Here is a 22,792-nt window from a genome sequence, read left to right on the forward strand (position 1 = left end):
TGGGCAGAGGCTGAAAGCTGATTGTTGACTAAATGTGGCATGAAGAGCTGGTGAAGGCGATGTGGTTTGGAAGGAGGTTACAGAAGAAGAGTTTTCATGGCCCTGAAACCACTCTGCATCCACATTTTTATTGTCCCTTCCCTGTTGTATGTGGGCATCCAGATGACTTTGAAGATGAGAAACCCCCGAAGAAGAGTCTGCTCTCAAAAGTCTCACAAGGAAAGAGGAAGAGGGGTTGCCGTGATCCTGGGGGCTCACCAGATGCTCCAGCAAAAAAGAAGGTGGCCAAGGTGACTGTTAAACCTGCAAACCTCAAGGTTAAAAAGGATGAAGTCCTCAGTGATGGGGAAGATTTCAGGTGAGAGGTGTTGATTGCTCCTGTCAGAGAAATGTGATTAAAAAAACCTGCTCTTTTTGCTTGTTACTAGGATCCATGGAAAAGACTGGATCTTTAATCTCTTTTAGATAGAGCTCAGATTACTAGTAAGCGCTAGAAAGAATCTTAGTGATTATGTACTTACCTCCCAAACTTTTCAGGTGAGAACAATGATAGCTTGCAGAAAGTGATTTATTCAGGATTACACAGCTAAATAATGGCAAAAACCAGGATAAGACTTAGATCTTTTGACTCCTGATCCTGTGTTCTTTGTACTATACAAAGATACTGCATATAAAAAGCATTTACCTGCCATTCCGGCTTTCTCTCCTCAAGCACACACGACTCCTGCTCAGCTGGACTGCACGTGGCATATGCTCAGACTTTGCTATCTCTGAATTGTGCTCATATTCTCCTTCTAAAAATGCTTTCTTCCACCTTGATGATGCAGATCAGAAGCCATCTACAGACTTAAGATCTTTTCAACTTAGAGTGGGTTTATTGGGAAATAACCCCAACGTAAGTTGAGGAAGTTCTGTATAGTCACATTCCCACTTACCTTGAAGTTAGACTTCAACTTTAATCTCCTTACATCATATTTCTTTTTTGGTTTTGTTTTTATTGTTAATCCTCACCCAAGGATATTTTTTTCCATTGATTTTTAGAGAGAGTGAAAGGGAGGGAGAGGGAGAAAGAGAAACATTGATGTGAGAGAGACACATCAATTGGTTGCCTCCCTCACACACCCCGACTAGGGCTGGGTTTGAATCTGAAACCCAGGGATGTGCCCTTGTCCGGGAATCAAAACCCCAACCCTTCAGTGTGCAGGCTGGCACTCTAAACCTTGAGCCATACTGGCCAGGGCACATCCTATTTCTTAAAGTGGGGAAGGAGCAGGAGTTGGGAATCTTCTGAGTTGGGCCATCATAGGATCGGCAAATGTCAATTCCCTTTTCTTTCCGGTGCCCAACTGTATGTACACAGATGTCACAGCTTTTACTTCTAGCACTCACATTATTATTGTGGTTTCTTCTAGTTTTTTCTATGCCATTTCCTGACTTCGCTGTTTTCCTTCACACAGCTCTAGGCTGTAGGTTTATAGTATTCTTTCTGTTTGACAGCACAATCTAGTATTAGACTAATGATCAGAGCACATCTTGATGAGAACTTGAGACTCATGCTGATGGAGAAAATGAGGCTCAGAGCTCACAAATAAATTTTAAATAATTGCAACCAATTTTCAATAAATAGAAGGTATCCTTAAAATTCTGTTTGGTTTAAATGTAACGCTGGGATATCTGGCCTTCTTCACCTTCCTTCCTGTGGCCTTTACACAGAGACTTTACAAGTCCCCGCAAGAAGGCCCCCCCTCCGAAGAGGGAGTCTGCTGTGGACAAAGACAGCCATGAAGGAGACGACGACGAGGAGGAAAGTGAAGATGATTGGGAAGAGGTAGAAGGTAAAGCATCTTTGTTTTCAGAACTGTCTGATCCTGTTTTTCTGTTTGATTCTGTTTAGAGTCATGTCACTTATTTGCAATCCTGTTGTTTTCTTTTGAACCTGATAATACTAAAGATAAGGTTGCAGTAGTAACTTGCTTTTGATATGAAAGATTCAACACCAGATTATTAGAGCAGGTTTATACAGGGTGTCCCCAAAAAATGTATACACACTTTGAATAGTTATGAAGGCAGTGCTTATTAAAATATATTTCCAAAATGTAATAGCTATCAGCTGTTGAGTGTATATACATTTTGGGGGACATCCGTATTCTCTTCCTTTGCTGTCATTGGAGTTTCACCCTCCCTGCCTCCTTCCATTCTCTCAAGAGCAATGGGGAGAATATTCTCTGGTGGAATTTTTTTTTTTAATTAAAAAAAAAAATACCCTTTATAGCTGTGTGTGTGTCCCCCCCCCCCCTTTTTTTTTTTTCTAATCCAGGATCTATGCAAGGTGTAAGCCTTCTATTGGTTGTCTAATTAGTCTCTTTTAGTCTATAACAGTACCCTCCACCCAGCATTTTTAAATATATATATTTTATTGATTTTTCACAGAGAGAAAGAGAGAGGAATAGAGAGTTAGAAACATTGATGAGAGAATCATCGATCAGCTGCCTCTTGCACACCCCCTACCGGGAATGTGCCCGCAACCAAGGTACATGCCCTTGACCGGAATCGAACCTGGGACCTTTCAGTCCGCAGGCTGACACTCTATCCACTGAGCCAGACCGGTTTCAGCCACCCACCATTTTTTATTGTTTTGTTTTTCATAGCACAGGCCTTTTTTTAGTGCCCTGGCCTCTTTATTTTATAGAATGTTTCAGGTTCTGGTTCTGTCTGATAAATAATCAAACATCTCATGATGTTGTTATAGTTGTTTCAGTATCCCATGTATTTCTTTCCCCTTTTTTTGGTTAATCCCCATCATTGATTTTTTTTGAGAGAGAGTGGAAGGGGAGAGAGAGAGAGAGAGAGAGAGAGAGAGAGAGAGAGAGAGAGAGAGACAGACATCAAAGTGAAAGACATCTAGATTGGTTGCAACTGTGGTTGCAACTGGACCAGGGCTGGGGATGGGGCCTGCAACCGAGGTATGTGCCCTTGATAGACTTAAACCCAGGACCCTTCAGTCCACGGGCCTACGCTCTATCCATTGAGCCAAACAGGCTAGGGCTCCCAGGTATTTCTTATAAGTTGTAAATTAAGTTCAAAGATTTGATTGAATTTAGATGAAACTATTTTTTACCCAAAAATACTTAATAGGTGATGCTTTTTAGTGCATTAAGAGATACCTACTTTCAGGTTGTCCTTCTAGTGATGCCAGGGTTGGTCATGGAAGTTGGTACTGCCCGATTATGCCAATGTAAAGGTGCATTTTCTACTTTTTTAAAAATATTTTTTTATTGATTTTTTAGAGAGGAAAGATGAGGGATAGAGAGTTAGAAACGTCAATGAGAGAGAAACATCAATAAGCTGCCTCCTGCACATCTCCTACTGGGGATGTGCCTGCAACCAAGGTACATGCCCTTGACCGGAATCGAACCTGGGACCTTTCAGTCCACAGGCCGACATTTTATCCACTGAGCCAAACCGGTTAAGGCAATAATTTTTTACTTAATGGTTTTAGCATGTATTCATGATATTGACTGGATCAAAAATTGTTATATTGAAGATTGCACAATGGTAATAATTTGATTCTATCATTTTATGTACATTTATTAGTTGACTGATCTGTAAAGGAATTGTATGTATTTAGCAAGTGCCTAAGCTTACCTCCATTTCAGGAATTGCAATTATTTAGTAATTTACTCTGAGTATCACCATGAACGTAGAGATTTTTTTCTTTAATTACATATATTACCAGTTATCATCATTATACTTGAGCTTCAGATTGTCCCACATTTGGCTGCTGGAGGCTCCTCCCATGTCTTTTCAGGGTGACCCCTTTAGATTTTTAGAATTGTTTCAGGCTCACTTTATGCTTTCTGATACAAATTGTTTCAGGCTCACTTTATTCTTTCCAGACCTGGAATCAAATTTTTTTTCTCTCCAAGAAGCCCTGGTTCATTTTAATGGGAACTGGTAAATAGAAACCAAAATCTTGGCATTAGAACAATCTTTACAAAAATCGGGACTTTTTTAAAACGCCGCAGGACTTGGAAAAATTTGTTGAAAATCGGGACTGTCCCACCAAAAGCGAGACGATCTGGTCACCTTACTAGATGTTTTCATTGCTGAGCAGGTGTTACTGCTTCTAAGCCTAAAGCTCCTTTAACAGATCCTTTGCCAACGAGGTTCACAGTTAGATCCAGTTCAAAAAATTCTGTTTATTTCAGCTGGTGTTCACCAGCCTTGTAGGGGATAAAGATATGAAACAGATGCATTTCTTGTCATTAAAAGTTTACAACTAAGACTGAAAAACACTGAAATCATCACTATATACAAAGCAAATTGCATTGTGTATTATGTAGTAATAAAAAGAAAATTGTTCTAATTTGGCTTTTTTTAAAAAGAATAAGTATCTACTAAAACACACATAAGCATCAGCTCCTTCATAGCAAAGATCTGTATCTAATTCAAGTCAATGTCTTTTAGCCTTAGTTTCCTTTTCTTCTTCTACCGGGACTACTTCTGTGGATTTCTGAGTGGGTTAAATGAGACAAATAAATGTAAAACAGCGCAGTGCTGGTGTTTCATTTTTTTGTTTTGTTTGTTGTTGTTGGCTTTTTAGGTATTCAAAGCATGGAAGGAGAAGTTACCTCTGTGAGTTCTCCACCTCACATCCATTTCTCACTGCCTCCTTCCCAGCAGAACCTTGATTTTGTTCAGTAGAGTGACTGTTATTATAATTGCTGTTAATTGGTTGTTGTTTTCTAATTACTATTGATAGAACTTAGTGAGCTCGTGCCAGGCGACGCGGCAGAAAACGCAACCTTCTCTCAATCTGTTCTGCCTCTGAAGCCAGTGGAGATAGAGATTGAAACACCGGAGCAGGCGAAAGCAAGACAAAGAAGGTAAGATTAGGCATTTGCTCCTACATTCCTATCACATGCCATTGGCAGCTAATGAAAACTTCTGAGAAATATGTATGAGACCAGGGCTGAGTATCAAAGTGGTCAGGAGCCTTGGATGAGAGAACCTTGGGCTCAACTTTAAAACTTGAGTGAGAAACTTCTGTATCCTGGCTGGGGCAGGAAATGGGGGGAGAATACTCCTATACATTGACCAACTTCTGTATGCCATTGTTGTCCGTTATCTTACTTAATGTCTAGGATAGGATGTGAATGAGGAGTCAGAGGCTCAGAGAGGTTAAGTATCATTTCAGGAGTCACTCAGGCGGTAAGTGGATGAGCCAAGATCTAAGTCCCTGTCAGGCTCACTTGCAAGTTATGCTTTCCCCCACCACATAACTCTGCAGGTCTGGAAGCAGTGCCCCACCATGGTAGGGAGCCCCCATTTCATCCCAAAATACCCATCACCTCTGTAGCTTCTGGGGGCTTGGAAATATGGAGCACACCTGGTAGTTGACTGGTTCATGAACTCCTCTGTATGATGAGCACATTATTTGCCATGCCTAAGGAAGATAATAAAAGTCATTCAAGAAGCATCGTTTTGTGTGTGTTTTTAATCCTCACCTGAGGATATTTTTTCTATTTTCAGACAAGAGTGGAAGGAAGGAAGGTAGAAAGGGGGGAGGAGGGGAAAGAGAAACACTGAGAGAGACACATTGATTAAATGCCTCTCACCCCCACCCCCACCAGGGGTGGGGAGCAGATTCGCAATCAAGGTACATGCCCCTGCCAGGGAATCGAACCCAGCATCCTTTGGTCCCTGGGCTGACTCTCCAACCACTGAGCCAAATCTGTCAGGGCTTCAGAAGCATCTTAAAAATGCATGGGATGCAGACATGAAAGAGATTTTACATCAGAACAGTAAAATACAAATGAGTGTACATTAATTGAATGTAAAGGCAGTGGTGGTTGCTAAGGCTGGAATCTGTAGTTGGAAGGTCAGGCAGTCAGAGAAGACTTCCTGGAGGAGGAGAACTTTGACTCATGTTCATGAGGCATGATTTGGTGCAGGTTGAGAGGAGGTCAGTCTGGGTAGAGACTGTCCTAAGCTATGTTTTGTAGGTGAGAAGAAGCAGGAAATAGGTAGCTTTTTAAAACTTTACTTGAGTAGCACAGTTTTGTGCAGGAAAACAAGGAGAGTAAATCACACGCAATTAAAAAGTGAGCCAAAACCGGTTTGGCTCAGCGGTAGAGCGTCGGTCTGCGGACTGAAGGTTCCCAGGTTCGATTCCGGTCAAGGCCATGTGCCTTGTTTGTGGGCACATCCCCGGTGGGGGATGTGCAGGAGGCAGCTGGTCGATGTTTCTCTCTCATCGACGTTTCTAGCTATCTATCTCTCCCTTCCTCTCTGTAAAATATCAATAAAATATATTTTAAAAAAAGAAAAGAAAGAAAGAAATTGGGGGAATGAAGTCAGGTTTCAATTTCCCAGTTCACTCTTGGATTTTTCAATATGCATTACAGTGAAAAAATACAAATGGAGTTTGAGACGGCTCTTCGGAGAATGATGAAGCGTTTCAATAAAGAAGTCCATGAGGACACCCACAAGGTAAGGGCAGGGAGTGGAGGGAGGCAGAGTGCGGTGGCAGGAAGAGCTGGGGTTCGCAGTCAGGGAACCCTGTCTTGTTCCTGGCTCTCCCACTCACTGTGACCTTGGCAAGTTTCTTACTCTCTCTGAGGCTTCGTTTCCTCATCTTTGAAGTAGGGGTTAATAACAGTGTCTTTCTCGGAGAGTGGTTGTGAGGATCAAATGTCTATCACAAATGAAGTACAGAGTACAATGCCTGATATGGAGCAGGGGCTAAAAAACAGACTCTCAGTCTCTTCTTTCCACAGTTTAATAACATTAATTCTGATCTCAGCTAAAATTGCTGGTTTTTTATTCAGCTGATAGCTATTGAACACATATTCTGGACCTAGTAAGGTTCTTGGCATTGTAGGAGAGAGACTCATATAAAGCTTATTTTCTACAATTAAAGGGTTTCTGATGAAAGACCTCAAAACAAAGAAACTGCCGAAACTGGTTTGGCTCAGTGGATAGAGCATCAGTCTGCGGACTGAAAGGTCCTAGGTTTGATTCCGGTCAAAGGCATGTATTACTACCCCTGGTAGGGGGTGTGCAAAAGGCAGCTGATTGATGTCTCTCTCATCAGTGTTTCTAACTCTCTGTCCTTCTTCCTTCCTCTCTGTAAAGGATCAATAAAATATATTTAAATACAAACAAAAAACAAAGAAACTCAAAACTTAAAGAGATCAGTGTGGGTTTGAGTAGCTGAGGAAGGCTTTATTTAGGAGAAAGGACGGGAGCTGGGTCTAAGAGAAAAGCCAGTATGTTGAGATGGGAGTGGACAGTCTGGAAAGATTGCTCTCTCTGAGTTATGGAGGGAATGGTAGGACAACTAATTTGCCCACATCTTTGAATATACAGGAACTGGAGTGAGGCCCACCTCTCTGCGGCCTTGGGAAATAAGTAAGATAGCTCTGTTTCTTTTACCTGTTGGTGTTGGAGATTTGAAGCTGATGTGAGGGAAGAAGGGCAGTGCCACTATTGAAACAGGGAGGCTGTAGTGAGAAGGAAAGAAGCCGGATTTTGAAGTGAAAATGATGCAAAGCTGTGAAAGACAGTCACATGATCACTTCAGTAGGTTGAGGAAGGGTGGGGTTGGAGGTCAGATATGGGACAGGTGTGAGGTCTAAAGTGGAGGAGGTTGGGTTCAAGCACACATGGAAATGCAGACAACAGTACAGTGAGCCCATGCTATCCACCAGCTTTGACAGTTACAAGCCCGTGAGCAGTCTTGCTATTCTTTCCCTCCATCCATTTTTCCTCCTGAGCAAACTCCAAATGTTGTAGCATCTCCTCCATAGTTCCTTCAGTATATATCTAAAAGACAAGGCCTCTGCCCTAGCTGATTTGGCTCAGTGGGTGGAATGTCAGCCTAGGGACTGAAGGGTCCTGGGTTCGATTCCCGTCAAGGCATATCCTGGGTTGCGGGTTCAATCCCCAGTAAGGGGCATGCAGGAGGTAGCCAATCAATGATACTCTCATCATTAATGTTTCTGTCTCCCTCTCCCTTCCCCGCTGAAATCAATAAAAATATATTTAAAAAATAAATAATAAAAGACAAGGCCTCTTAGAAGAAGAAAAAAGTTTGTATTTTGGAGCTTTGAGATTTGAGATTATTTTGAGTAGTCAGAAGAAGAGGGGTCGAAAAGCAAAATCTCAGGGAGCGGGACAGGCCAGCGCTGGAGGGAGCAAAGCATCACCGGCAGCAAGTGAGCTGCAGCACCGAGGCTTCCTCCTCCTCGCCTTCCTCCTCCTCGCCTTCCTCCCCATCTCCGTGGCACCAGAAAGAAAGACAGTGAAGAAGGGTGGCCTGGGGAGCGAATGCGCTGAGTGGACCTGAGGGCCCTGCACCCCTAGCAGCAAGGACTGCAGGGCCCAGACTCGGTGCATCCGGAGCAGGGTGCCATGCAACTGGAAGAAGGAGTTTGGAGCCAACTACAAGTTCGAGAGCTGGGGGTCATGTGATAGGAGCTCGGGCACCAAAGCCCACCAAGGCACCCTGAAGAAGGCACGGTACAATGCCCAGTGCCAGGAAACCACCCGCGTAACCACGCCCTGTACCCCCAAGACCAAAGCCAAGGCCAAAACCAAGAGAGGGAAGGGAAAGACTAGAGGCCAGGCCTGAATGCCGAAGAGCCCCTGGCCCACATCCTCCCTCGCACAGCCCCAGTGTAACCCCCGGTGCATTTTGTTACTCTTCAGCTTTATCAGTCATGCCCTGCCCTTTCCCTTCCCTCTCTCCCTCCCCCCCAAGTGCCCAAAGTGAGAGGGACAAGGGATTCTGGCAGCTTGAGCCTCCCCCAAAAGAATTTGATTCCCAAGCTCCTGTTGTTTTTATCCACAATGACACCATTGCTAAAAAAAAAATAAATAAATAAAACTCATTTTCTCCCAATAAAAGCTTTTTTTATATTAAAAAAAAAAAAAAAAGCAAAATCTTGGGAAATGGGATGTTTCTCTCCCCCTCAACCCCATCTCTGAAATCAATAAAAGCATATTTTTCAAAACAGAAATAGTCAACAAATACATCCTGCCTATAAAATGTCTTTTAATTCAGCAGCAAAAATCCCTCTAATGTTCAGCTTTTCTTTCATCTCTTGCTTTTTCTCTTTCTCTCCAGGTTCACCTTCTGTGTCTGTTAGCAAATGGCTTCTATCGAAATCGCATCTGCAACCAGCTCGATCTTCAGGCTATCAGCCTCTCCATCATCCCAATCCGCTTTACCAAAGTGGCTCCGCAAGACGTGGACGTCTGCTTCCTGTCAAACCTGGTGAAATGGTATGGCCCTCCGGCCTGTGCCGCACAGCCTTAGTGTAGGATTCGTGTGTCTCAGAGGGTGGGGACAGTCACTTAACACAGATACCCCCTGAGGTGACCCTGTACGCCAGGCAGTGGGCACAGCATTGAAGACAGAGCATTGTCAGTCTTGATCTCTGTCCCCGAAGAGCTCCCAGGTGAGTCTGGGTGATAAATACGCCCCCAGGTGATCAGTGTGACCATTGCTCTGCAAGCAGTGTACTGGGCACTGCGGGCACACAGAGCCAGGGCACTGATCTCAGCGGGGGCGCTGGGAGGCTCCAGAGCGAGGTAAAGTCTGGATTTAGTCTTAAATGATGAGGAGGAGTTACCGAAACGGTGGGGAAAGTAGAACAAGAGCAGGCAGGGCTCACACTTTCCTTTGCAGACTGCCCCTTCTGATTTTCTTGTCCATAAAGAACAGAGTTCCTCTTTGCTCTGACTTCTCACACAAGAGAATGCCCGGCTTCTCCCCAGGTTCATTGGAACATTTACAGTTAACTCTGACCTTTCAGTCAGCGAGCAAGACAGCCTGCAAACTACGTTGGAAAGGAGATTTGCGATTTACTCTGCACGAGATGATGAAGAATTGGTCCATGTGAGTGGTTCTCCCTGGCAGCGCTATTTTTATTACTGTAGCAAATGACAATGGCAGTCATGTGGCAGATGTAAAGTAAAACTAGGTACTGCAGCTCAAAGAGGCTAAGTACCTTTCTTAGGGTCACTCAGTTGACAAGCGTTGGAATCAGGGTTGGGACCAGGGTGTGATTTGAAGGCCTACACTCTTTCTATTACTTGATGTCCTCGTGTGTGAATTTTTGGTCAGGTGCCCTAGAATTGTTTCCTTTAACACGATTTAGAAATTGTGTTCGGAAGTTCCAAGGAAATGTTTCAGATTGGCTGCTGAAATCCTTAAGAAAGTGTTTTCATACCTTCCAATTTGGGCGATGGCATTGGCAGGCAGCCATGCAGTGAGGGGAGTTATATCTACCAAAGGAGCCCTGCTGAAGAGGTCTTATGTGGAGACAGGATTGACAACATGCTTGAAAATACCCTCAGGTAATGTTCTGTCTGAATAAAACAAAAACAAAAGTAGGTATTCAACTTAATCCCTGGAAGATGCCTGTGAATACATAACACTTGTGCCTGAGCCTCAAATTCCCTGTTTGTTTAGGGAAATCGACCAGACTTTTTGAATCTTACAGGCTAAGTGCCTGTCATCTTTACCTCTCTTCTGACTTGGCTTGATAAACTCTAAGATTCCTGGCATGGCCAGTAATTATGCTGTAATACCACCATAAAATATCCAGTAATGGTGAGGAAAACATTAATATTTTAGTATTGTCCTTCCAAATTTTGTTTCTCTGTTATTTGTGTACATATACTAGAATACTGGTTTTGTATGTGAGAGTGTTTTTAAAGCAAAAAATATATAGTGGGTGTTTGTTTGTTTTTTAAAGATGAACAATTTAGTGATGTTCAGTGTATTTAGAATTTTGTTTGACAATCACCTCAGTTTCCAAAACATTTTTGTTACCCCAAAAGGAAATCCTGTACCCATTAAACTGTTACTACTACTTCTACCTCCTCCCACCTCCTCATATACCTGGCAACCACCAATGTGCATTCTGTCTAATGATTTATACATTCTGAATAATTCATATAAAAGGTAAGCTGGAAAAAAAAAAAAAACACCACATATAAACAGCCATAACCTAATATATACAGAGGTAGGTCCTTTTCAAAATATGCATATATGTTTATGTTTGTGTATAATTTATTCTTAGAGAAATTAGCATTATATATTTAAACACAAACTTTTTCTTTACTATATGGTAAACATTTTCCTATTTTTCTACAAAGATAGATCTCTGCTACATCATTTTTAATAATGTTGAGGGTTCCAGACTCCTAGTGTTAGACGGCTTGGTTATTTCTAACTTTTCCCTATTATAAATGAGCACCACCACCACCACATTTAATTAACCCTTTCATCTTTTCTGAGGATAAATGTGCTATCCTTTTTCATTACAGATGTTTTTACTGATGCTCCGGGCCCTGCAGCTCCCCACCCGACTGGTATTGTCTCTCCAGCCAGTTCCGCTGAAGTTGTCAGCAGCCAAGGTGAGGCTCTTGGGGCTTCCAGAGAAAAGGGTGGCTGGTCAGGGAGAAGTGAGAAATTATCATACTTTTTAAAAAATTGGTCATTAGACTGTTTTTAAGGGTCAGATTACAGGGTCTCTATCTTATCATTAGCAAAAAAAGAAAATTTCTATTTTGTTGAAGGGAAAGAAGCCTAAAGAGAGCTCCTCAGAGGGTCCTGACGGCTCCTCAGAAACTTCCAGCCAAGTCTCAGAAAACCACCCCAAACCAAAGACCAGCAGAGGAACCAGAAAAGAGGGCACTTCTTCCGGAGGCACCAGCAGTCCAAGGGCCCAAGGGAAGAGGAGGAAGGCCGCTGCCATGGGGAAGAAACGGAGAGAGCCCTCCTCCAGCGGGGGAGAAGAGGGCAAGGCGGAAGAGCGGGAGGAAACCCAGAGACAGCCGCGTGGCCGGGGGCGACGGGTGGCCTCCAGGGTGTCTTACAAAGAGGAGAGTGGGAGTGACGAGACCAACAGTGGCTCTGACTTCGAGCCCTCCAGTGGGGAAGCCCATCATCCATCTGATGAGGATTCTGAGCCTGGTCCTTCGAGGCAGAGGAGGGCCCCAGCCCCTCAAAGGACAAAGGCAGGAGGGTCCAAAAGCGACTCCAGGGCCCGACACGGGAGCCACCCTCAGCATCCTGACTCTCCAGCGGCATCCACAAGCTCCTCAAGCAGTAAGAATAAGAGAGGCAAGAAAATGTCCAGTGATGGTGAGGGGACAGAAAAAGGGAAAACGGCTGGTGTGGACCAGTGGCTAGAGGTGTTCTGTGAGCGGGAGGAAAAGTGGGTGTGTGTGGACTGTGTGCATGGTGTGGTGGGCCAGGCCGTGACATGTTACAGATACGCCACCAAGCCCACGGCCTACGTGGTGGGCTTTGACAATGATGGTTGGGTCCGGGATGTCACCCAGAGGTATGACCCAGCCTGGATGACAGCGACCCGCAAGTGCCGGGTTGATGCCAAGTGGTGGGCTGAAACCCTGAGGCCCTACCAGAGCCCTCTGGTGGAGAGGGAGAAGAAAGAAGACTTGGAGGTAAGGCCTCGGCTACCACGGGCCCAAAGACTCAGTCACGTTATTAAAATCATTCCCGTATTTGAGCACTTTTGTATGCCCAGCCCCGTGTTGGGTATTTTTAGTGTTTATCTCATTAGTTATCACAACTATAAAGCTGGGGCTATTACTGCCTTTTTTTTTTTTTTTCTTTTTTTTTTTCCAGTTAAGCATTTAGGATTGAAGTGATTGACTGACTGACTTGGCATCTGAACCCAGGTCTCTCTGGCTTTGAAGCCTGTATAGTTGTAGTTATTGCCCAGTTATTAATTTGGAGCTTTAAAATAATTTATGCAAGTCATACTGAGGGAAAAAAAGATGAAACTCATTAATATGATTACCGCCCTCCTTTTCAGGCCGTACCCACTCACAAAACACACACACAACCCTCCATGGATCTAGAACACTCCTCTCCCGGGGAGGAAGGGACTCAGATGAGGAATGCCTTCAGTCTGTTGAGAAGGCACACTGGGAAGACCTCTAAACTGCAGGGACCGGGTGTGTCGCTTGGTTTTAGGAGGAGGCCTGTGCCGCTGTGCACAGCAGTGGTGGCATTGAGCGGAGCTCAGCATTCCACGTGGGAGCATGCCCAGATTTGCTGGCGAATTGTTCCCAGTTCCTCAGATGGGTGAACCATGGGCTTATTTAGCATTCTCTGTATCGTACAGTTCATCCTGCATTGAGAGATTCCTCTGGGGGTGTTCTGGTTCATTTTACTGAAAAATGTCAGAGGAGATGGGAATTGTGCAGATGGCATTGTGGCTAACCTAATAAAGTCTGTACTGGAAGCTAACTATGTGGAGGAGGGTCTGTCTTACTCCTGGCTATTACTCCATATTGCCTGTCCTCACTAATATATTTGGGGGTTTTCAAAAACTGCTAAGGAACTGTCTACGAAATCTTGGTGAATCAGATGTGAATTACAGCATTGAAATTGTCCACTGAAAAATCAAATTCCTGCCCTAGCTGGTTTGGCTCAGTGGATAGAGCGTCAGCCTGCGGACAGAAGGGTCCCAGGTTCGATTCTGGTCAAGGGCGCATGCCTGAGTTGTGGGCTCAATCCCCAGTGTGGGGGGGCGTGCAGGAGGTAGCCGATCAATGATTCTCTCTCATCATCGATGTTTCTGTGTCTCTCCCCCTCTTCCTTCCTCTCTGAAACAATAAAAATATATTAAAAACAAAGAAAAATCAGATTCCTTATAGTAGACTAGGAAAAGTCACAAGGTGTGAACAACTCATTTTGATTTCCTGTGAGCAGTTAAGGAAACACACGTTGCAGAATAATGATGCCACTTGAGATAGGACCTCTTTCCTGAAGAAAACTGTTTTTGTTCCTTGGAACTCCTTAGTAGAGTGGACACTCGTCAGCTAGGGCTCGCTGAGGAATAGTTAGATGACTTTACAAAGTTGCTGTAAGCCACAGAATTACTTGATTCTTCAGTTTGTTTTGTTTTTTGTTTTGTTTGTTTTTTTAATCTGAAACCTTAACAACAGCTACAAAGGCAATGTTATAATCGTTGGTGCTCATGAAACCTCTGCTTCACAAGTCTGTGAACAAGTTGGTCTGAGGATTTCCCATATCAAACCTCACTTCCTCTTCTAAACCACTTGCTCAACATTATCTCTCTGGCCTTTGCAGTTTCAGGCAAAGCACCTGGACCAGCCTTTGCCCACTGTCATTGGCACATACAAGAACCACCCTCTGTACGCCCTGAAGAGGCATCTCCTGAAGTACGAGGCCATCTATCCTGAGACAGCCGCCATCATTGGGTACTGTCGTGGAGAAGCTGTCTACTCCAGGTACGTCTGCTGGCCGGGTGGGCTTCCTGATGGCCTGGGGTTATCAGCCTCCTGGGGCAAGGGCCTGATAATATTTTATCAGACAGGATGAGTTTTATAGTGTGTGCATGTGCTAATGTGTGTGAGGATGGGTAGAAGAGATTAAAGATTGGAAATTAAAACAACATGGAATAAAAGATAAACAGGAGGGAAAAAGTTATAGGGGAAAAATAAAAATAGGGCAAGTAAGGTTTATATAGGGCAATATAAACACACCCCTAAAATATAAATTAAAAATATACAAAAGGAAATAAAGGATTTGGTAATGAAAGTTAAAGTGATCGGATATTTTAATGTGTACAAAGCTGTTTTGGAAGATGAAAAGTTCTGAAGATAGAGAGTGGTGATGGTTGACAACAATGTGAATGTACTTACTGCTACTGAACCATACACTTTAAAAATGGCAAAAATAGTAAATTTTTATGTTATGTATGTTTTCCCATAGTAGAAATGCTGAAGAAGTGAAGGGAGAAAGAGTAGGAAATGAATGTAAAATATATACAAAATTAAAACAAAAATATTTAATATAAATAAAAGGTGAAGAAAAAATAGAAGTAGAATTAGAGCTTTTAAGATATAGCAGTAGAAAGAATAGAAAAGAAATATTTTTAAAATTATTAAAATACAGCCAAAACTGGTTTGGCTCAGTGGTAGAGCGTCGTCGGTCTGCGGACTGAAAGGTCCCAGGTTCGATTCCGGTCAAGGGCATGTACATTGGTTGTGGGCACATCCCCGGTAGGGGGTGTGCAAGAGGCAGCTGGTCAATGTTTCTCTCTCATCGACGTTTCTAGCTCTCTATCCCTCTATCTTCCTCTCTGTAAAAAATCAATAAAATATATATTTTTTTTAATTATTAAAATACAAGACCAAAAAAAAGAGAGAGAGAAAAGGAGATACAGGGAAACTTGATGAGTAGATGGTTTGAGTCCTCTGACTGGGGACCACTTCCTGCATGTCAGTCCTGCAGAGAGTCACCCTGGACCCTCAGTTCAGGGACTGTGTTGGAAATAGAATTGCAAGGCTGGGGGATAGCTCTGAGCTCTGGAAGGAGAGTGAAGCCAGAGGATCTCTCCCCGTAATCACAGGCCGCCAGGAATTATTTGACTGTTCCATGTGCATGAGTCTTAATTCCATGGTAATTTATTAACGCAATTATAATTTCCATGTAGTCTTTTGGGTTCACCACCCCTTCCCTGGACACTTGTCCTTCAGGTATTAGCCACAGACCAGATCCTGGGCAGGCATGTGCTCAGTGGTGAGGAAATGTGCCTTCAGTGCTATGATTTTTGCCTCTCCTCTATAGGCTGCAAAGGGACTCTCATTATGGGAGGAGAGGTCAGGGTACCTCATGAAGCCTAAGACAGAAGTATAATTGTTTAGGGTTTGTAAGTGACTCACACACCTACCAAGATGGGAAGTCCAATTTACTGTTTGCCCGAAGCAGGTCCCCTGGCTTCCTCAGGAGCAGAGCCTGAGAAGAGTACACAGGCTGTGCTCTTACTCCTGGGAGGTCCTATTAGCACCTGGGTCCTCAGGGTTCCTCTCCATACTGTGCTCCATCACAGACTCTCCTTTGTCTCCCTCTGTTGGCTCCGGCAGGGATTGCGTGCAAACCCTGCACTCCAGGGACACATGGCTGAAACAAGGAAGAGTGGTGAGGCTTGGAGAAGTGCCCTACAAGGTAACCGGAGCGGGGTGGGCACCCTCCAGACGAGGGCATCAGGAGGCTCAGGACCAAGACTGAGTGGAACAGCTGAGTGCAGAGGAGTGAAGACTGAGGGCTGCTGAGTGCAGGCCCAGGATAGGAACCCAGGCCTGCTTTCCTAGCTTGAGAAGGAGAAAAGTATTTAAATGATGTCTAACTTGAATGAGGAATTTGTAAGAGATGGATTGTCCAGAGCATGCAAGAAATCTACACCAAAAGGCAGCCCTCAGACTCCTGGTGTGTGTGTGTGCTCAAAGGCCGTGTAGATTGGAACTGAGTTGCTCTAAGAGGCCAAAGCCCTGCTTTATGTAGACACATTCACCAGTCATCAGTGTTCTTCCGCTTGGCAACTTACCATGTATTTTGTATGTGTATGTTCTCTACTGCGTCTCGACGGCCATGGCAGTTAGCATTATGATGCCCGTTTTACATGTGAGAAAATGGAAACGGGAGAAATTACTTGTCTAAGGCCTTACAGTTAGGAAGATGGGTGCTCAGACAGCAATCTCAGGCCCTGCCTCCACTCCAGTGTCATTTCTCTCCCTCTGTGTTCCTGCACTCAGTCAGGCAGGCTGCCTGTGAGAAAGGGATTCAGAATAGTACCTACCACAAAGGCTTGTCACAGGACACATCTGTTCTCTTTTTGTCAGAACCCAAAAGGAGCCCTTGGGTTGTGAGACTAGGGAGCTTGGCAGGGAGCGGAGATGCCTCAATTTGATGGGAAAGAGCTGCAGGCCTTGGGAGCGGGTCACTGCCAAAAGCAGGCTTGAGTGCATTATGCTGCCTGCGTGGACCGCTAGGGTTTCCATATAAATAACCAGTCTCTTCATTCTAAAATGGCTCTGTCTGATTGCAATATAAAGGGAGCCACAAATTTAAAATTTTTAGTAGCCATACTTAAATATTTTAATATTTTAACATCTATACTAATAAAAGAGTAATATGCTAATTAGACCAGACATCCTCCCTGACAAAACCAGGCCCAGGTGAAGCCGCCCCCATTCATGGGTGCCTCCTGTCAGCCAGGGCGAAGCCAGCCTGGGTCCCAGGTGCCTGAGGCCAGCCAGAGGGAGGGAAACCCAGATCCTGGGTGCCTGCAGCTGGCTGAAGGAGGGAAGCCTGGGTGCTGGGAAGTTGGGGGGGGGGGGGGGGGGGCACCGAGACAGAGGTGGTTAGGGGTGATCAGGCCAGCAAAGGAGCAGTTAGGGGTGATCAGGCAGGCAGGTAAGTGGTTAGGAGTGACCAGGCAGGCAGGCCAGTGGTTAGGGGTGATCAGGCAGGCAGAGGGGTTAAGGGCAATCAGGCAGGCAGGCCAGTGGTTAGGAGCCAGCGGTTCTGGATTGCGAGAGGGTGTAGGCCGAGCTGAGGGACCCTCACACCCACACTCCCACCCCCACCCCCATGCAAGAATTTCATGCACCAGGCTTCTAGTACTTAAATATTTTCAAATATATTTGAAATCTTGTCATTTCAACATGTAATGTTTTGGAATGTTAATGAGATATTTTACATTTTTTTCTTAATAAGGCTTTGAAATCTAATATTTTACTTTCAATACATCTCAATTGTGACTATTTCATTTCAAATGTTCATGGCTATTATAATAGTTCAGTTCTAGCATGATCCCAAATCTCAAGTCCTCCTTTTGTTCTGAAACCTACTGTCCAGCCCCCTATCTTCTCTTGCTTGGATCACAGCCACCTTCAGCTCTTCAGTTCATTGTCAATGTCACCGTCATGGGATCTTTCTGAAACACAGAGTTGCATGTGACACCTCCTGGGTAGCCCACCCTCACCCTACTCAGAGTCATGTCTGTCATGAAGCACAAAACATGTGCTACTCTTAGATTCGCCTTTTCTCCGGCCACATTTCCTCCTGCATGCCAGACTACTTCGGCAGACCCAAATACTCATGGTTTCAAACACCTTCCTCTCAGTCCTTTTCACTTGACCAGTCCTCTTTTGCCCTTTCAGACTCAGTGAGAGGGGGCCTGTTCTGAACAGCTTGTCTGACCCTCTCCCTCCTCAGGGCTGGGCAAGGGGTCCTGCCTGTGGGCGCCATTCTGCCTTCTCTTCTTTACACTGAATTGCAGTCTTCTCTGTCTCCCTACAGGAGCCTGTGCTCCTGAAGAACAAAGACTGCCCTTTCTCTGCCCCTAACGACTGGTGTCCCCGTGTGTCTGTAACAGATACTCATTGGATCTCCACTTAATTAACAGCATTGGATGAGTGGCTCCTGAGAAAGGGACTGTCATTCCCACAGGGTGACAGGTGGTGTGCCCAGGTTCCCTGGCAGCAGTGGCCACTGGAACAGCAGTCAGCAGTCCACAGCTCACAGATCACATCCAACCTAGGTCCTGTCTCAGAATGGCGTTTACATTTTTTTATGGATTGTAAAAGGGAGAAATAAAGGATATGCAACAAAGGCTGTATGTGACCCTTTACAGAAAAGGTTGGCCAGCCCCGGCACTGAAAGCATCCCAGGCCCAATAGCCCATCCTTCGCCCATGCCTGTGCCACTCCTCAGAGAAGTTACACAACCTTTTCCTCCATGCCAGTTCTCCGCTCCCTTTACCCCCTCACTTCCCAGTGAAAATGTTGGTATTGACCATTAGACATCGGTAACGCAGTGTGTTCGGGGTCCCAAACTATCAGTGCCTTCCAGGGTACATGGCACAGTTAGTTTTCTGGGGTTAAATCCTGGCCATGTCCTTCTAATGGCCATGGGATATTAAGTGACCTCATTTCTTGAGTTCCAGTTTCCATTTCAGTGATGAAAGTATTGAACAAAGTACAGTAATCCTCCCCTTATCTGTGGTTTTGCTGTCTGTTGTTTGTTACCCGCAATCAGTCATACTCTGAAAATATTAAATACACACAGAGCACTGAGAACTGCCTGCTATAGGGAGCACTCTGTAGCAGTTAGCTGGTGGTACTCGTGCTAATGGTACTCACGGGGATCAAAAGCACACCCATCCCAGGTTTGCTGGTTCATTTTGTAACAGGTGCAAAGCACTGCACGCGGGCCTGCTCTACAGTAAGCACTCGGGCAGTGGTAGCCTTTGTTGTAAACTGGCTGTTCCCTCTGGTGCAGATGGTGAAAGGCTATTCCAACCGGGCCCGCAGAGCCCGCCTTGCCGAGCCCCAGCTGCAGGACCAGAATGACCTGGGCCTGTTTGGCAAGTGGCAGACAGAGGAGTACCAGCCCCCCGTGGCTGTGGACGGCAAGGTAAGGGCAGTGCTCAGTGGGTCGGGACCAGGCCGCTTCATTCTGCAGCTGGCCAGACCTGGCATGCCAACCTCCGCAGGTGCCCCGGAATGAATTTGGGAACGTGTACCTCTTCCTGCCCAGCATGATGCCTGTTGGCTGTGTTCAGCTGAATCTGCCCAACCTGAACCGCGTGGCTCGTAAGCTGGGCATCGACTGCGTCCCGGCCGTCACCGGCTTCGATTTCCACAAAGGATACTCCCATCCCATGTGCGTGAGGGGCCTTCCACAGAAACCGGAAGGAAGGCAGGAGGGCACGGCGAAGTGGGTGGGAAATTGGTGAGGATCTGGGGGAGGGAGAGGTCCAGTGGCTCTGAATTTGCAAATTCAGCCTTAACTCTTCACCTTTTACTTTTTACGCTTAAAAGTGAAACCAGCCCCTCATAATGTTAGATTAAAACACTTTTTTCTGGGGCTGGTCACAGGTCACCCAATGGGGTCAGCGTCCTTCCTGGTTGGTGACCTCTGTCCTGCACGTAGTGGGGGTGGGCAGGGGCTCTTTCCCCAGCTCTTAGGCAGGGCCCTGAAGAAGCAGTACCAGGTCCACAGGCTCTCCTTCCGCACGAGCGGCACCTGTTAGCCGTTATGGCCAGGACTGTGGACCCGCTGACTCAGGAAGTCCTCGGAGCTTAGGGGCGGCCTGCTGTCCTCCGCACTGGGAGGCGGGAAGGAGAGAGCAGGAACCAGGCTCGGGAAAGCCCGCCCGTGTTGCATCCCCGCAGAACTGACGGGTACATAGTCTGCGAGGAATACAGAGACGTGCTCCTGGCCGCCTGGGAAAACGAGCAGGCACTCATTGAAAAGAAGGAGAAGGAGGTGAGCAGTCTGGCCAGGGCTGGCCTGGGCGGGGCTTGGGGTGGGGAAGCACAATGGCAGGGGAAAGCAAGCACCCTGGGCGGGCAGCGCCTCGCTTACAGCAGCTGTAAAGGAGAGTCTGTGCACTCGGAAGCTCTTTCTGGCTCCACCTCCATGGAGGGCCCCGTAGGGAGCCAGCACTGGAGAAAAAACCCTTCCTACACCTCAGAATCCACTGTGTGCCTGGATCCCAGCTCCTGACTGCTGCTGCCACCTGCCTCTGTCAAAAGGAATTGTCTGTGGTCCAGGTCTGAAGAACCTCCCAGAAAAATTTTGGAGTCGAAAATAATTTTTAAAAGGGCTTTTTTTTTTTTATGCCTGTCATGCCTTTTATAAATCATTCCAAATCTTAAAAGTGAGACTTGATGTAACCTAAAGTGTGTGTGTGTTCACAGGTTCCATCTTATTTTTTCTGAAAATAGCAGCACTCAGTATTTTATGCTTACCTGGGTCGTCTTTTTTGCTGCAGAGAAGGGAGAAGCGGGCGCTCGAGAACTGGAAGCTGCTGGCTAAGGGGCTGCTCATCAGGGAGAGGTTGAAGCTCCGCTATGGGGCCAAGGTCAGTGTGGGGCCTTCGTAAAGCAGACTAGCTTGGGGTGGAAAGGGGTACTCGGAAATCACTGGCCCGTATTCTGCCTAGATGTCAAATCACAGATCAGTCAGCTTTATGTTTGATGCCATAGACCTGTCCCCTTACCTTGTTGGGGAAGGGGTCCCTGGAGTCAGCCTCAGCTGCCTCTTCTGGCCCCAGCCCTGCCCCAATATCCCCGTTTCTGCTCCTATCTGCACAAGCGAGGAGGTGCGTGCTCTGGTGCTGAGAGACGAGGCCTGTACCTCTGTGTGTGAGCCACCATTCAGCCTGGTGTGCTCTCAGTGCCTGCGATCATCCCCCAGGACAGGAATACTCTCGCAGCACCTGCCCTGTGGCAGGCCAGCCTGTGGACACAGGTGCGGATTTGACATGCAGGCCCGACACAGTCATGTGATGTGGCCAGTACTGGATCAGAGACAGCAGAAAAATGCCCTGGGAGCAGCTGTGACCATACATCTCCTACCCCACATGCTGTCTATTTGCCTTTAAAACATAATCTTGTCATGCTTCTCCCTCAAATCCCATCAGTGACCTCTTCACTGGGCTTCATGCCCGACTGGTCCCTTCCTAGCACTGTGCTCTCACCCTCTGCATCCAGCTCCCGCCCCAGCCGCCCCAAGTTCAAGGAATATCTCCTCAGAGCACTGGGCACTTTAGTTCAGAATTGAAGTAATACATGCAAAGCACCAGTCAGTAATGACCTCCTAGATTTGATTGTACGCTCGCTGAGGGTAGTTTCCTGCCTGGACATCTTGGTGTTTCCTCAGCTTATAAGTTACCAGCACCTACTTGGATGAGTCCCCAGACTGAGGAAGACACAGGAAGACAGGCCGTAGTTCTCCCCCAGCCCCGGGCAGTTCCCTTGTCCTCCGAGCCTCGCAGCTCCCAGCAGCCTGTTGATAGGAGCTTTACTGCCTCTTGAGGGTGTTTACTGACCCGTGGCCTATGTTTCCCTGCACTGCCCCCCCCTCTGCAGAGGGAAGAAGAAACTCCCCACCCAGCAGGAGCTGGGCTGTCTTCTGATGAAGAGGAAGGACCCAGCTCGAAAGCAGAAGCAGCCAAGATCCTGGCTGCCTCCTGGCCCCAGAACCGGGAAGCCCAAGAAGAGCAGAAGCCGAAGTGCCCGAAGAGAACCAGAAGGGGAAAGGCGGAGGCTTCCCACCTGTTTCCGTTCGAGAGGTCATGATGTGAGGGGCCATCTCATGGCAGGATCTGGCCCTGGGGCCCGACACCTACCCAGGCCTCGAGGACATGGTATCTCCACGGAGAAGGCAAACGAGCAGCGTGGGTTGCAGACAAGGATCCGGAAAAATTGAGGTGGTGCTGCAGGTCTAGTGTGGCCCCAGCCCTTCTCAGATTCACTCAGCATAGAGCCTTCAAAGTTTCTTGCTCCCACACCCTGTGTTTTGACCTATGGAACCCATCCCTGGAGACCCTGTACACTTAGACCAGCTTCTTCCCATCTTTTGAAACATGAGTCCGTTTTTTAGAGAGACCCCTGGGGAATTTTCGGATGATGGTACATTAGGAATGACCAGTCCTGTCTTCCAGATTGTTCATCTGTCCGACACTGGTGCTCTCGCCTCTCTTACAGACTTCAGACCCTCTCTCTGCAGGCCACTCATTTCCCCTCAATCAGGTTTACTAATACTGCCGAATGCTGCCTCTTTATAGCATGGGGAGCACAGGTCAACTCAGATTCTGGTATTGTTGGGATCCACTTTTCGAAGTTACATTTCATGATGGCCGAAGGCTAGAATCATTACTGGATAAATTTTATAAAGCTCTATGGCACTGTAGGTATTTAGAATAACATTTTGAGAAAAAAAAATAAAGCATTTATCTAAAAAGACTCAGCTCTACATTTTCTTTCAGGTTTTGCATCAGCTAAGAAAACATGCTGTGATTTGTACATGTCAAGACTACATTAAAGATAAGTTCTGTTTTCTTGTAGGCTGGGGGGCTTACATACATGGATTTTTTTTTTTCTATGTTTAAGCAAGGAGGTATTATTTAATCTTTGACCGGAGCCA

At 46.0% G+C, this 22,792-nt stretch overlaps 1 protein-coding gene and 1 pseudogene across 2 annotated transcripts in view; one reads left to right on the forward strand and one right to left on the reverse strand.

Annotated features, from left to right (window-relative positions):
* Window positions 1-22,611, forward strand: part of XPC (XPC complex subunit, DNA damage recognition and repair factor) — a 28,666-nt gene extending 6,055 nt beyond the window's left edge. The window contains exons 2-16 of the mRNA XM_084902565.1: window positions 163-358; window positions 1,714-1,835; window positions 4,763-4,886; window positions 6,408-6,492; window positions 9,131-9,288; window positions 9,784-9,904; window positions 11,341-11,430; window positions 11,593-12,483; window positions 14,141-14,301; window positions 15,940-16,021; window positions 19,139-19,273; window positions 19,353-19,522; window positions 20,035-20,128; window positions 20,637-20,726; window positions 21,736-22,611. Of these exons, the coding sequence (XP_084758691.1) occupies window positions 163-358; window positions 1,714-1,835; window positions 4,763-4,886; window positions 6,408-6,492; window positions 9,131-9,288; window positions 9,784-9,904; window positions 11,341-11,430; window positions 11,593-12,483; window positions 14,141-14,301; window positions 15,940-16,021; window positions 19,139-19,273; window positions 19,353-19,522; window positions 20,035-20,128; window positions 20,637-20,726; window positions 21,736-21,945 (2,729 nt within the window). The 3' untranslated portion in view covers window positions 21,946-22,611. The remainder of the gene's footprint in view (window positions 1-162; window positions 359-1,713; window positions 1,836-4,762; window positions 4,887-6,407; window positions 6,493-9,130; window positions 9,289-9,783; window positions 9,905-11,340; window positions 11,431-11,592; window positions 12,484-14,140; window positions 14,302-15,939; window positions 16,022-19,138; window positions 19,274-19,352; window positions 19,523-20,034; window positions 20,129-20,636; window positions 20,727-21,735) is intronic.
* LOC311632140 (protein Hikeshi-like) overlaps window positions 1-22,792 on the reverse strand; it is a 130,616-nt pseudogene that overhangs the window by 31,030 nt on the left and 76,794 nt on the right. The gene's annotated exons all lie outside the window — the stretch shown is intronic.

Source organism: Pipistrellus hanaki (genome assembly GCF_964339955.1).
Source record: "Pipistrellus hanaki genome assembly, chromosome: 13".
Lineage (NCBI taxonomy): Eukaryota > Metazoa > Chordata > Mammalia > Chiroptera > Vespertilionidae > Pipistrellus > Pipistrellus hanaki.